A 16,011-nucleotide genomic window follows, 5' to 3' on the forward strand; every position below is an offset into this window, starting at 1 on the left:
GGCATCCACTGCAGGCTGTTCACTGAGATTCTAGACGGTGAGATAATAAAACCCTTTAAAGGGATCTAGTTGAGCATCACAGGTCATGCGAAGGGCTGGAAGAAAGGCAGTCTACACAGGGGGCAATACAAGAAATGCTAAATAGGCATGAGCCTAGTATGTCCAAGAAGCAGATGAAGAGCAATGCGACTAGAAGGACGCAAACAGGAAGAGCAGTAGGAGCTAGGTCACTGAGGCAGAATTGTCAGGCCACATAGGTGATGGCAAGAAGTTTGGAATTTATTCTGAGTACTTATAGAAGACTCAGGGGAGTCATAAGAAGGGACGTGATTTGAATTAAATTAAATTTCAGGAAGTTCTTTCTGGCTGCTGTTAGCAGAATTGACTGTAGGGCAACAAGAATGGAAGCTGAGCGATTATGCTGCTTGGCCTGTGTTGGTCGCTGTGAAGGTGGTGAGAATTGGTTGGATTAAAGATATGTTTGAAGATAAAACCAACAAGATTTAATGATGGGTTGGACGTGAGGTGGAGGAAAGACAGCAGTTAAAGATGACCGTACATATCTGGCCTGAGCAACTGGTGAAATGGTGTTGCCTTTGCAGAGTAAGAAAGGTTCTAACGAGGAAAAGTTTGAATGTTGGTGGGGGAAGAAGGGAAACCAAGAGCTCTGCTTTGGACAAGTTAGGTTTGAGATAGTTATTTTACATTCAGTGAAGATGTCAATGCAGGGAGGGGTTGGAGCTGGATATGCCTTTGGATGTTATCAGTGCACGTGTAGTGTTTAAGGTCACTCAGGATGGCAAGTATAAAGAGAGGAGGGAAAACAAAGAGGATGGAAGGCTGAACTCCAGGGAACTTAAACATTTACATATCAGAAAGATATGGCGGCACCAACAAATAAGATTGACAGTGGATGACCGCTGATCTAGGTGGAAAAACCGGGGGAGTATAGTCATAGTGGCCAAAAGAAGAAACTATTGCAAGAAAGAAAGAGAGACCCTCGGTGTCAAAAGCTGCTAAGAGACTAAAATAACCAATTTCCATTAAATTTGGCAGTGAAGTGGTGAAAGTCTTCACCATGGTCTGATTTAGTTGGGTTGAGGATAAAATATTAGGTGAAGAAGTGGAAGCAGTGAGTCTAGAAATACGATTTAAGGAATTCCCTTCTATTAATAATTTTTGAAAGTTTTTTAAAACCTTAAAATTTTATTTTATCCCAACATATATTTTTGCATTTGTTGAGAATGATTTTTCTCTTACAATCTGACGATGCTGATAAGCCTTTACTTATTGTATGATGTTGAAACATCCTTGCATGATGGGAAAACTCCATTTAATTATAATGTATCGTTTATATAGATACATACAGATAAGTATGTTGAATTCATTTTCTTAGGAATTTCCTATCATGTTCATAAAAAAGATATGATTGTTTTATGATTTTCCTTTCCTTATGCTATCCTTCTCTAGCTTTAGTTCAAAGTAACACTTGCTTCATAAAATAAATGGGGTAACTTTTCCATCTTTAAGCTATCTAACTTACATAATACTAGGATATCTGCTTAATTCTTATAAAACTTTCTGTGTCCAGGGTCTTTGGAGATTAGGAGGTTAGGAGGGTATAGAAAATACTTGACCTGCAGACCTCATTGTTTTAATGGTTACTGGTTTACTGTTATTTTGTTATTTTGTTTTTTTTTTCTAGAGTTAATTTTAGGAGGTCAGTCTTTTCTTATTTGCTCTCAGATCTTTTCTTTGCTTTCCTGCTGCAAACTACATTTCTGAGAGTTCCTATCCAATTAGCTAGTTTGGGTCAATATTAAGCATTGGCAGAAGACTGGTGGGTAGGAGGAAGGGAGAAGCCTACCCATTTTGCCTGTCTCCTCTTGGTCTCAAGTGGTGGCTGTCTCTTCTGGAGCTCAAGCTTCCATGGTCTGTTCCCTTTCAGCCCCTGCCACAAATCCAGCTCCCATCACTGACCTCATTCATACAGTGCATTAGTGCCAGTTTCCCCCTTGATCCCTCCAGCCCTAGTGGTGGTAACAGTTTCCTGATAGTACTAATCTTAGGGTTGTCTCACCACCTGATGTTTCACTTTGAAGTTCTCCTATTGTAGCAAATCTCCTGTATTAAATTCTCTCATCAGACTACCTGGAGAGGCTTTGCTTTCATGACGTGGACCATGATTGACCTGGATAGTTTATATTTTTCTGAAAAATCGTGTACTTCATTTGGGTTTTCCAGATTATTGACATACATATGAAAAATCATTGGTTTAATATTTAAGATACTAAGAATCTCTACCCCATCCATAGTTATGTCCTCTTTTTCATTCCCAATATTGTTTATTTGTGCCCCCCTCTCCCCCGCCATCTCTCCCTATCTCTCTCTCATTCTGTCCCTCTGTCACGTGTGCACACATACACACTTACTCAAGTCTTGCTAAAGAGCAGACTGCCCCAGAAAATATATCCAAATGGAGGGGGGCACTATACTGTGTATACTGAATTAATGTACAAAAATTATCACTGGAAAGATGAGAAATAAAATAATATTGGTTGTTTTTCAGAGGGAAATTGGATGGTTGTTTAAAAGACATGAAAAGAAAGCTTTTAATTAAAAACATAGCAGTTCATACATTTTGAATTTTGAACCATGTGAATGATCCCCCAATTCAAAGAATTAGATTTAAATAGTTTAAAAGAGCAGATTTTGGGTTTTCTTGCTTTCTCTTATTTCTTTATTTTCTATTTTGTTAATTTCAGCTTTATTATTATTATTTCCTACCTTTCACTCTATCCAGGTTTATGCTTGTTATTCTGGCTCAACTATTTTCAGTGTTCTTATCTTCTTAATAACTGAATTTAAGGCTAAATTTATCTTTAAGTACCATTTTAGCCTATCTCAGTTTTTGACAGGTGGCAATTTCATAGTGTTTATTTCTAAATATTTTATTATTTCCACTATGATTTCCTACATAATCATTGGATATTTAAATGTATCTTTAATATTCCAAACATATGTGCTTTTCAGATTTTCCTTTTCCTGTTTGTTTCTAATTTAAATGTACCATGACCAGAGACTGTGGTCTAGATGGCAACTTTACTTTAAAACTTATAACCTCAGGCAGCCCCAGTGGCTTAGCAGTTTAGCGCTGCCTTCAGCCCAGGGTGTGATCCTGGAGACCCGGGATCGAGTCCCACGTCAGGCTCCCAGCATGGAGCCTGCTTCTCTCTCTCTGTATCTCAAATAAATAAATAAATAAATAAATAAATAAATAAACTTATAACTTCGCTTGTACAGTTCATTTTGTACAAGTTCCACCAGTGCTTGATTAAAGTGTACTTTCTATTACTTGGATGTGGGATGTGTGTGTGTGCACCCATATTAGCTCAAACTTGGTAACTCTATTGTTCAAAATTTTATTTCCTTGTAATTTTCTTCTGATTAATTAGTTTTGATATAAGTATGTTAGAATACACACCATATTTTGCAAAATTGCCTTTATAATTATCAGTCTTTCTTTGCTGATGTCAAGATTATGTTGTTATTTGCAGAGAAGTTGATGAAAATTATGTATTCTTGGTGGATTGGTACTTATGTAGTATATCATTTTTATCATTATTAATGCTTATATTCTAGTTTTTCTAATATTAAAAAAAATCTCTAACATCTGGTGTGTATGTGTGTATTTACCTGGCATATCTAGTTCTATTCTTTGTTTTCAAATTTTCAGAATCTTTTTAAGCTTTGTATTTTGAACCAAGCACAGAACTTAACTTTTTAAAAATACAATATGTTGAATGAAAGAAATAAAAAAAGTCTATTTTCAGATAACATGATTGTATAGCTAGAAAATCCAAAGGAATCTATTTACCACCACCACCACCACCACCACCAACAGCAACAACAACAACAAAACCTCCTCATAAGTGAGTTCAGCAAGTAAAAGGACATAAGATCAACATGCCCATATCAATTGCATTTCTATATATTAACAGCAAACCAGTAGAAATTGAATTTTTTAAAAACAGAATACTATCTACAAATGTTCCAAGGAATATAAATATTTAAGTATAAATCCAATAAAAATGTATAGAATCTGTGTGATAAAAATACAAAAAGATGATCTGAATAAATGAAGAGATATACTGTGTTCATGGATTGAAAGGCTCAACACAATACAGATGTCAATTTTGCCAAGTTTAAAGTGATTCCTATAAGAATACCCGCAAAATTTTTTGTAGACATAATTAAGATTACCTAAAACTTCTGTGAAATAAAAAAGGAACTAGAATAGCTAAAACAATTCTGGGGAGTGGAAAAAAGAAGAAAGTAGGAGTAATTAGCTTATCCAATTTCAAGACTTATATGGCTACAGTAATCAAACCTGTATGTGATGAGTGGAGGGATAGACACGTAGATCCATGAGACAGAATAGAGAACCCTTAAAGAAATCCACAAAAATAGACTCAACTTATTGTTGAAAAAGGTGCAAAAACTTGAATCTATAAAGGGAGAAGCTGTTAATTTGGACTTCATCAAAATTAAAAACTTTTGCACTGGGAAGGGCTCTTAAGAGGATGAAAAGACAAATTCCAACCTGGAGAAAATATTTGCAAAACATATATCTGACAAATGACTTGTATCTAGAAAATATAAAGAATTCTAAGTAGAACAGTAAATAAACAAATAATAAAATTAGGAAATGGGCCAAAGACATGCCCACACACTTCACCAAACAGAACATATAGATGGCAAGTAAGCACATAAAATGATAGGCAACTTCATTATTCCTTAGGGAAATGTACATTAAAATGACAAGATATCACTACATACCTACCTGAATGGATTAAATTAAAAATAATGGCAACATAAAATGCTGCAAGAATGCAGAGAAACTGGATCGCTCATACATTGCTTGTAGGAATGTTAAATAATACATCCACTCAGGAAAATTGTTTGGCATTTAAAAAAATTGAACATGAAAAAAAAAAAAAAAAAAAAAAACAAAAAAAAAAAAAAAAAAAAATAAAAAAATTGAACATGTACTTATCATATGATTTAGCGACTTGAATGAATGGAAACTTATGTTCATACAGAAACTTGTACATGAATGTTAATAGCAGTGTTATTCATAATTGCCCCAAATTGGAGACTATCCAATTGTCCTTCAAAGACTGAATGGATAAATTGTGGTATATCTATGCCAAGGAAGAATACTCACCAAGAAAAGGAAAGAAATTTTGACAAACATAATAACCTGGATGAAACCCAAGAGAATAACGATGGATAAGAAAAAAAAAGGTTCCATACTGAATGATTCCATTTATACAACACTGTTGAAACAACAAAATTAAAGAGATAGAGAAAAGATTAGTGGTTGCCAGGGGTTAGGGATGGGTGGGAGAGGAAGTGGGTGTGGCTTTAAAGGGGTAGCAGGAGGGAGCCCTAGATAATGAAACAGTTTTCCATGTTGATTGTGGTGGTAGCTGCAGCTCTCAATGTGCAGGCAATTTTTCCGGAAATCTTTTGCACTTTGTAATCAAAAAAGCAAAATAATGACAACCTGAAAACGGAGAATGTTGTTACTACTACAAAGTACATTTTCCACACAAGATGCAGAAATCTGTGTTCTTGGAGTTAATCATCACATGGAATCTAAGGTTCTCATCAATGAGAATTACATTTTAATTTCATATTCATACAGCACATGGACAATTAAAGTTATTCTTTCTAGCTCAGTGTGTTAAATACCGGATGCCATCTGCATTAATATATTAAAAAATTCATTCAACTTTGAAGAAGTACGTAGACATTTGGCCTTTTAACAACAAGATTTCATATACTGTTGTTTAGAAAATCATTCTGGAAAGCAATCCTATCTAAAAATTTAGGTGAAAGAAAGTTTAAAGACTGCTACAAGTTTTCCCTTTGACATAGTCTAGAGTACAATTAGGAAAAGCTCTATTCTAAAATAATTGCTCTCTAATTAAAGAAACAGTTGGAAGGATTTCTTACTTTAAGTCCTTTCCTGAAATATAAGTTTTTATAAATATCCATCTGTCAGGTTTTAATTTCCCTTATCATTATGGTTATGTAAACACAAGTCTCAATTTTAAATATGGGTTTTTAAATTAGAAATGCAAGATACATCCCTTGAATGTTCTCAATGTATCATTGACTAAAATAATACTAATCTGTAGGAGGCAGATAGGAAACTTGGATAATAAGTTTTCTTGGCTAATTTTTAAAAATACAGTAGATTAGTAAGTTCCTTTGGTATGCAAATTTCATTTCACAATCATTTATTATGATTAGTGATATATTTGAATATGTCTTTACTACTGTCTTTTTGTTTCTTTTTACCATTCTTTTCCTTATCATAATTTTCCTTCTTTTCTTGCTTTCTGCTGAGTTGATAAATGCCTTTATTCCATTTTTAATTTTCTTTGCTGATCCTGAAGCTATAAATTACCATTCTATCCTTGTAGTTACCCTTATATTTTTAACCTATGTAACTATAAGTTTTTATAGAAAGTTTTAAATTATTATTTATTACCATTCTCCTAAACACATTGAGAGTCTTAGCATGATTTAGACATAGAACTCTTGATATTATTATTATATAGAGTTTTAGTTTTTTCTTTTTTTAATCACAAAAGGTTTATTATTATAGTCAATGGTTAATTAAAACATACCCACTTATTTTCTCAACTTCTTTGCTTATTATTATTTCTTTCTCCAATGTCTCCCTAGCCTGCCTGATTCAAATCCTGATTCTTACTAGCTATAGGATTTTAATCTTTCTGTATCTCAGTTTCCTCATTGTGAAATGAGCTTTTAAAATATATATCTACCTCATAGGGTTATTGTGAGGATTAAAAGTAGCTGGTGTATGAAAAGTGTTAGCTATTGTTATAATATTATTATTAGGCTCATTTCTTTATTTTCAAGTTAATTCTGCAGTGGGTCTATGAGGCATAAACTTTCTATGAGTGAAGTATCTATTTTGTCATTCTTTTGCATGATAGATTAGGTCCAGTGTGAGAATTTAGCTAGATAGGAAATTATTTTCCTTTGATGATTTGAATCGTTATTTCATCTATCAATGCTGATAAGGAGATTGCTGCCTGCCTAATTATCCTTTTTTATAGGTAACATGTCTTTTTTCTCTGGTAGCTTTTAGGATTGTCCTATTTGCCCTTGATGTTTTACAGGTTCGCTACAATGTGAACCATTTATTTTTCTTTATGTTGCTTAGAATTTGTTGTGAACTTTTAGTTCAAGGATAGGTGTTCAATTGTGGAAAATTCTCAACCATTGCCTCTCCAAATATTGTTTCTCTGTCTTTCTCTTTCATCTGTTTTTTCCCTGGAACTCCTATAGATTTATTTTGGAGACTCTCCATCTATTATTCATGACTCAACTTCTCTTTCATAGTTTTTGTCTTCTTATGCTGCATTTGGTGTGAATTCCCCAGCACTATTTCCAATTCTATCCTTGGTTGACTTCAGTCTTGACTTTATCCCATCTATTAAGATTTTTAATTTTAAAGGATGTATATTTTTCTAAAATTTCTAATCAGTTCTTTTTCATATCTTCTTATACTTAAGGATGTTCATTTTTAATTGATTCCTATAGCTACTCAACTATGTAAGTATCCAGTCATGTGTGGAGGTAAGGAAAATTCAGGACTGTGGCCAGTTAAATATTCAAGAGGGTAATGTCTTACATTTATTCTACCTTATTTAGTTATAATTTTCATAAGTTGAGTGCCTATTTTATGTAAAAATAATTCATTTGCAGTGATGAAGATTTTTTAAAATGTCTTATCTTCTGTTTAGCACCCTACTTCATCAAGCTCAGGGAATCAACCATCTATCTGCATCAAATATAGTCACACTGCAACACACATTCCAAGAAAAATCACACTGAGGTAACAGACATGCAAAAATATAGTCACTTATTCCTTCTCAGGCAGTGCAACAGATCCAGGTTAATTTGCTTGGCTCATGGAGGACGGTAATTAAGAACTCAATGGAGATTACAGAGTCCAAGATAGCAGAAGAGTAGGAGAACTTAGTTTTGTCTGGTCCCAGGAATTTAGCCTAGATAGTTATCAAATCATTCTGAACACCTGTGAACTCAACCGGAGATCTAAGAAAAGAATAGCTGCCACTCTACAAATAGAAAAGCGATGACTTTCTGTAGGAATGATAAGACAGAAAAATTCACCTCAAAAAAGAGAACAAGAGGCAGTGCTTGTTGCCATTATATCCTAATCAGTATGGATATAAGTAAGATATCAGAACTAGAGTTCAGAATAACAATTATAAAGATACTAGCTGGGCTTGAAAAAAGCATAAAAGACACTAGAAAATCCCTTTCTGGAGAAATAAAAGAACTAAAGTCTAATCAAATAAAAATAAAAAAGACTATGAATAAGATGCAATAAAAATGGAGGCTCTAACTGCTGGATAAATGAAGCAGAAGAGAGAATTAGTGATATAGAAGACAAAATGATGGAGAATAAAGAAGCTGAGAAAAAGAGATAAACAACTAGATTATAGATATAAACTATAATCTAGATATAAACTAGATTATAAACTAGATTATGAGGGGAGAATTCAAGAAAGAAGTGTTATTATAAAGTGAAACAGTATTAGAATAGTTGAGATCCTAGAAGAAGAGGAAGAAGAGAGAGAAGGGCAGGAGGTACACTGCCCTCTACACTCTAGCAGAGAATTTCCCTAATCTGGGGAAGGAAGCAGGCAATGAAGTCCAAGAGGCACAGAATACACATTCTTCTCGAGTCCACATGGAACATTCTCTGGAATAGATCACATACTGGGTCCCAAATAAGGTCTCAACCAGTACCAAAAGATTGGGATCACTCCCTGCATATTTTTAGACCACAATGCTTTGAAGCTGGAATTCAATCATAAGAGGAAATTTGGAAGGAACTCAAACACTTGGAGGCTAAAGAGCATCCTACTAAAGAATGAATGGGTCAACCAGGAAATTAAAGAAGAATTAAAAAAATTTCATGGAAACAAATGAAAATGAAAATACAACTGTTCAAAACTTTTGGGATGCAGCAAAGGTGGTCCTAACAGGAACGTATACAAGCCTTTCTCAAGAAACAAGAAAGTTCTCAAATATACAACTTAACCTTACACCTAAAGGAGCTAGGGAAAGAACAGCAAATAAAGCCTAAATCCAGCAGGAGAAGAGAATTAATAAAGACTAAAGTAGAAACCAATGAAATAGAAACCCAAAGAACAGTAGAACAGATCAATGAAACTAGGAGCTGGTTCTTTGAAAGAATTAATAAGATTGATAAACCCTTGGCCAGACTTATCAAAACAAAAAGAGAGAGGACCCAAATAAATAAAATCATAAATGAAAGACAAGAGATCGCAACCGACACTGAAGAAACACAATTATAAGAACATATTATGAGCAACTATATGCAACAAATTAGATGATCTGGAAGAAACGGGTGCATTCCTAGAGACGTATAAACTACCAAAACTGAAACAGAAAACCTGAACAGACCCATAACCAGCAAGGAAATTGAAGAATTAATACTTATTCTTCTGAAGCTCTTTCAAAAAATAAAAGTGGAAGGAAAGCTTCCAAAACTAATTCTATGAGGTCAGCATTACCTTGATCCCAAAACTAAAGACCCCACCAAAGAGGAGAATTACAGACCAATATCCCTAATGAACATGGATGCAAAAATTCTCACCAAGATACTAGCCAATAGGATACAACAGTACATTAAAAGGATTATTCACCACGACCAAGTGGGATTTATTCCTGGGCTGCAAGGGTGGTTCAACATCTGCAACTCAACCAACATGATATACTACATGAATAAAAAGACAAGAATTATATGATCCTCCCAATAGATACAGAAAAAGCACTTGACAAAGTACAGCATCCTTTCTTTTTTTTTTTAATTTTTATTTATTTATGATAGTCACAGAGAGAGAGAGAGGCAGAGACACAGGCAGAGGGAGAAGCAGGCTCCATGCACCGGGAGCCCGATGTGGGATTCGATCCCGGGTCTCCAGGATCGCGCCCTGGGCCAAAGGCAGGCGCTAAACCGCTGCGCCACCCAGGGCATCCTTTCTTGATTAAAATTTTTCACAGTGTAGAGATAGAGGGAACATATCTCAATATCATAAAAGCCATCTATAAAAAGCCCACAGCGAATATCATTGTCAATGGGGAAAAACAGCTTTTCCCCTAAGGTCAAGAACATGACAGGGACATCCACGCTCAACCACTGTTGTTCAACGTAGTACTAGAAGTCGTAGCCTCAGCAGTCAGACAATAAAAAGAAATAAAAGGCATCTGAATTGGCAAAGAAGTAAAATCTCACTCTTCACAGATGACATGATACTCTTTGTGGAAAACTCAAAAGACTCCACCCCGAAATTGCTAGAACTCATACAGGAATTCGGCGATGTGGCAGGATATAAAATCAATACACAGAAATCAGTTGCATTTCTATACACAAAAATAGACTCAAAATGGATGAAAAACCTACATGTGAGACAGGAATCCATCAAAATCCTAGAGAAGAACACAGGCAGCAACCTCTGTGACCATGGCCACAGCAACTTTTGCATGATCTGTCTCCAAAGGCAAGGGAAACAAAGGCAAAAATTAACTTTTGAGACTTATCAAAATAAAAAGCTTTTAGACAGCAAAGCAAACAGTCGATAAAACCAAAATACAGCCTACAGAATGGGAGAAGACACTTGCAATAATCTTTTCAGATAAAGGGCTGGTATCCAAAACCTATAAAAAACTTATCAAACTCAACACTCCCCCCCAAAAAAAAAATCCAATCAAGAAATGAGCAGAAGACATGAACAGACATTTCTCCAAAGACATACATATGGCCAACAGACACATGAAAAAATACTCAACATCACTCAGCATCAGGGAAATGCAAATCAAAACCACAATGAGATATCACCTCACACCTGTCAGAATGGCTAAAATTAATGTCAGGAAATGACAGATGTTGGCGAGGATGCAGAGAAAGAGGAACCCTCTCAACACTGTTGGTGAGAATGCACGCTGGTGCGGCCACTCTGGAAAATAGTACGGAGGTTCCTCAAGAAGTTGAAAATAGAGCTGCCCTACCAGCGACCAATTGTACTACAAGGGATTTACCCCAAAAATACAAATGTAGTGACCTGAAGGGGCACCTGCACCCCAATGTTTATAACAGCAATGTCCACAATAGCCAAATTATGGAAAGAGCCCAGTTGTCCATCGACAGATGAATGGATAAAGAAGATGTGGTACATGTATACAATAGAATACTACTCAGCCATGAAAAAAAAAATGGCTTGCCATTTGCAACAATGTGGATGGAACTAGAGGGTATTATGTAAAGTGAAATAAGTCAATCAGAGAAGGACAATTATCATATGGTCTCATTCATATGTGGTATTTAAGAAATAAAACAGGATTATAGGGGAAGAAGAAAAAATAAAACAAGACGGAATTAGAAAGGAAGAGAAACCATTAAGAGACTCTTAATCATAGGAAACAAAACAGCGTGTTGGGGAGGAAGGGGGTTGCAGGATTGGGTAACTGGGTAACAGAGTCATTAAGGAGGGCACATGATGTAATGAGCATGGGGTGTTATACAAGACTGACGAATCACTGACCTCTACCTCTGAAACTAATAATACACTGTATGTTAATTATTAGAATTTAAATTAAAAAATTTAAAAATAAATTTAAAAAATATATATACATATGAGATTACAGTAAAAAATGGTAAGACTTTTATTTTTTAAAGATTTTATTTATTTATTCATGAGAGACACACAGAGAGAGGCAGAGACACAAGCAGAGGGAGAAGCAGGCTCCCTGTGGGGAGTCCCATGTGGGACTTGATCCTGGGACCCTGGTATCATACCCTGAGCCAAAGGCAGATGCGCAACCACTAAGCCACCAGGGTGCCCCAAGATAAGACTTTTAAATTAAGTAATGACATTAATAATCCTACTTTATGAAAATGGGTTATGTGATAGATGTTATATCAACTAAAAAATGTTTACATTTTTAAAGTAAATGAATTTGAGGGCTCTTTTATTTAAAAGTTTACTAGAGAAAATATGTCTATTTATTCAAAATTCTATGAATAAATGATTCATTGCAATATTAAAAAGAAACAGAAAAGAGCTCAATGGATTCAGAATACTACTGGCTTAGCCACAGCTCTAACAAGCTGTCTCCAACCTCCCTTCAGAAAACACCTCAGACTCATTCTTCTGTGCAAGGAGCCCGACTTGCAGAGTCCAAAGGAATGCTGGTAAGCATTTTCCTCACCAGGAGGATGTTAGCACCAGAACATTTACTCAGTGATCCCTTTCAATCTGCAAAATATATAGCCAATTGTCCTGGAGGAGCTCTTTTGTTTTCAAACGGTGAAATGGTTTTAAGCTAGGACATTTTGTTAATTCTGTTTCATTGGGAGCTCAGACTCAATGTGTCCCTTTTATCTCAAAGGCTCCCAAAGTCCTCAAAAAGTTATGTGCCAGGCGATAACTTGTCATCTGAAGACCGGCCCCCTCTGAAGTGCGGGTCTGAACTGAGTCTCAAATCTAATATTGATTGTAACTCAAAAGCACCATGGGATTGGTTAGAGTCACTGCACAACCAACAAAGAAAGCCTTAGTTTCCAACTTTTTGTACACGGGATTAGGTCTATCAGCACTTGCACATTCAATAGGTTTTATTTTTTATTTATTTTTTCTTTTTTTTTTCAATAGGTTTTAAATGCTCAATATTATTCACACATTTCTCAAGAAAATGTATGCAGCTATTATATATCTTTATGCTTGAAAATGTATGAATTTTATTCCTGTAGCCCTTATTACTGTCTTATTGTCTGCGGATTACAACTTGAAATGCAAGAGCCCCTGTGCTCCTCTGTTCCTTAATAGGTCCCTGTGTCCTCACGTTCGGTTCCATGGACCACGGGGGGATAGATTTCTTGATTAGCTTTATTTATGGGCAAGTGTAGAATCTTAGAGTTGGAGATGATATAGACAATACCTTTCTTTTAAAAAAAAAAATTTATTTATTTATTTATTTGAGGCAGCACGAGCAGCGGCAAAGGCAGAGGGAGAAGGGGAGAGAGAATCCTCAAGCCGACTCCCCACTGAGTGTGGAGCCCAACTGGGGGCTTGATTGCAGGACACTGAGATAATGACCTGCGCTGAAATCCAGAGTCAGATATGCAACCAGCTAAGCCACCCAGGTGCCCCGGATAATTGTTTTCTGATACAGATAGGTAAACACCAAAATACCAATGAAGTCAAGATCAAACAGTTCATTAGTGTCAGGCCTAGGATTAGAATTTATGGTTTTAAGTTCCTGATCTAATGTCCACGAAAGCAGAAGAGCCTGTAAATAAATATGAATATTTAGTCCATTCAGAAACCACCTGAGATATCCCTTATACTTTGTAATGAGTTTTTTAGTAGTATAAGAATTGTTACTTCTGACATGTTATAAGCAAAATCAACAATCTCATGGAACCATTATGAGGTACTTAAGAACTTGGTTTTGAGGGCTCTGCAAAGTAAAGGAAGATAGCCAAAGGAGCTCTCTGCAAATGGGCAGTTTTCCCAGATAACCCCAGAAGGAGAAAAGAATGAATGAATTAATGAATCAGAGTTCTTTTAATAGTCACATTATGATGTCTAACTGTGAGTGTAAGGCCCTATGACTTCATCACAAAATTTAGCATTCTGGTTGAAAATGTGGACTGAACGTGCACGCTTTTAAGACACTAAAATTTGAACAACATCTTGTCACTAACGAGAAACTGAGTCTAGTGGGAAAACTTAGGGAAACTTTAAATTCATCGTACATACAAAACCTTTTTAAAATCACAAGGATTTTACAGGTCCACTCTCACCATCACAGGTAGCATATTTCCGAATGCTTGGGGTGTATCGGGTAACCTCATTTTATCCCTCAAATAAACTAATTGTGCGGTAGATCTGATTATCAACATTGCCTCCATTTTATAGACAAACAGATTTAGACAAGTTATGTAACTTGCTGGGGATCATGTAACCAGGAGCAGCAGGGCTGGGATTTGTACCCAAGTCTGACTATACAGCTTAGCTCCAAGTCACTACGATATGTAAGCTCCACTTGATTCCAAATGGGGACGAAGGCTCATGAAAGGAGGTATTTCTATATGTCCAGTGCCCAGAACTGTGCCTGACACCTAATGGTGCTTGTAAATATTTGTTGAATACACACGTGAAGAAGTTTACAAGGGTAAAAAGGACTGTGTGCCTCTTCAAATGGGCTGGTGATGCTCCTACCAACTTAACCATGTATGTGTAACCCAAAAAAGGTTTTCAAGCAAGCCTTTGCTGTTACCTTGTTAGTTTCTACCAAATTGCTTCAAAGCTGCCACAGTGTGAACTGCAGGGGAGTCCCCTGAGCTTTTCACTGTGTGTTTACTCTCTGCTGTGCTGTTTCGCTGTGAACTGGTGACATACTATATGGTGGGAAACATTTTTTTTTTTTTTATCCTTGAAGAATACATTTAGGGGATAGTCTTTTTCATCCTTGCTTGCTTCTTCAGTGTCTCTTAATGCATTTGCAGGAAGTATGTTCTGAAGGGGAGACCCTGGCAGTTGAGTGTGGTCTCTGGAGCCTGGCCTGGGCCGGAATCCAGGTTCCACACCTTATCAGCACGTGACTTTAGTAAAGTCATTCCTGCCTCACTTTCTCATTCAGAAAATGCTCTGAGCCCCCGAGGACTGTTGTGAGAACTAAAGGAGTTAATTTATGTAAGAAGCATGGCATAGCGCCCGATATATAGTATGTGACCAATAACTGTTAACCGTGACCACATCGAAAGTATTTTGTTTCGTTCAATGTATAGAAAGAAATTTAATTAATCAGCAAACAGGTATTGAGTCGCCCTTGCATGCCGGCCTCTGCTCCATGTGCAGAGGATACCAAATAAGGCAGCCGTCTGCTTTCATGGGCTTCATGTTCTAGGAGGAGTCTCAGAGGATAAAATAAGATGCACTGTACATTGGCTGGTGAAACATGCCTCAAAGAAGAGTAAGAGGACGTAGGGAGGTGGAGAAGATTATTTCATACGAGGCGGCAGAGAAGGTCTGAGGGACATACTGGATAGCTAGGAAGAGTATTTCAACAGAGTGAAGTCCTGAAGAAGAAGAAGGAAGAAAGAAAGAAAAAGAAAGAGAAAAAATAGGCAAGGAGGCAAGGAAGCAGTGACCTGGGGGTGGCCGATGACAGAGCCAGTAAGGCAGCAGGGGCAGCCAGGTCGTGCAGAGGCCCCGAGGAGGACAGCAGACTTTACCCTGAATCAGATGGGAACCGTTAGTGGGTTTTGAGCAGAGGCTGGACGTGATCTGACCTGTTGGGAAGGGGCACCATCGTGGCTTCTGTGCAGACAGTCGACTTTAAAGAGGCAGGGCCGGAAGCAGGAAGACCGGGAAGGATGCAACGGCATTGGGCCAGATGAGAGATGATGGAAGTTTAGGCCACGATGGTATAGGAGGCACGATAAGCAGCAGTCAGGTTCAGGTTCTGGGTGTGTTGGAAAGGCAGCGCTGACATGGTTTACCTTGAATGGACCTTCAGTGTGAAAGAAAGGAGAGTCAAGGATGACCCCAAGGTTCTTCTTCTTGACGTACTAGTAAACTCATTTAACCATTTTTTTCTTTTACAGGGAAAGGAAGAATGTATTTGTCAGGGAACTCCAGAGAAACAGAATCAATAGGATGTATATAAACATAGAGAAAGAAATCTGTTATGAGGAGTTGGCTCACATGATTATGAGGCTGATAAGCCTCAGGATCCGCAGGGCAAATTGGCCAACTGTGGGCTCAGAAGAGCTGATGATGTAGTTTCAGTCCCAAGGCCAGCAGCTCAGGACCCGGGAAGGGCTAATGTATTTCAATTCAAATGTGA

At 36.7% G+C, this 16,011-nt stretch overlaps 1 protein-coding gene across 9 annotated transcripts in view; it reads left to right on the top strand.

The window, feature by feature from the left end:
• The window catches only part of LOC144291444 (uncharacterized), a 203,616-nt gene that overhangs the window by 176,720 nt on the left and 10,885 nt on the right, over positions 1-16,011 (top strand). For 7 of the 9 annotated variants that reach the window (XR_013358708.1, XM_077860966.1, XM_077860968.1 and 4 more), the window contains exon 22: positions 12,287-12,349. The exons of the other annotated variants lie outside the window; for them this stretch is intronic. Coding sequence is in view for 6 of the 7 variants with exons in the window: in XM_077860966.1 (XP_077717092.1) it covers positions 12,287-12,349 (63 nt within the window). In the remaining variant the exon portion in view is untranslated. The remainder of the gene's footprint in view (positions 1-12,286; positions 12,350-16,011) is intronic. 9 annotated transcript variants of the gene reach the window in all.

Source organism: Canis aureus, chromosome 20 (genome assembly GCF_053574225.1).
Source record: "Canis aureus isolate CA01 chromosome 20, VMU_Caureus_v.1.0, whole genome shotgun sequence".
NCBI lineage: Eukaryota > Metazoa > Chordata > Mammalia > Carnivora > Canidae > Canis > Canis aureus.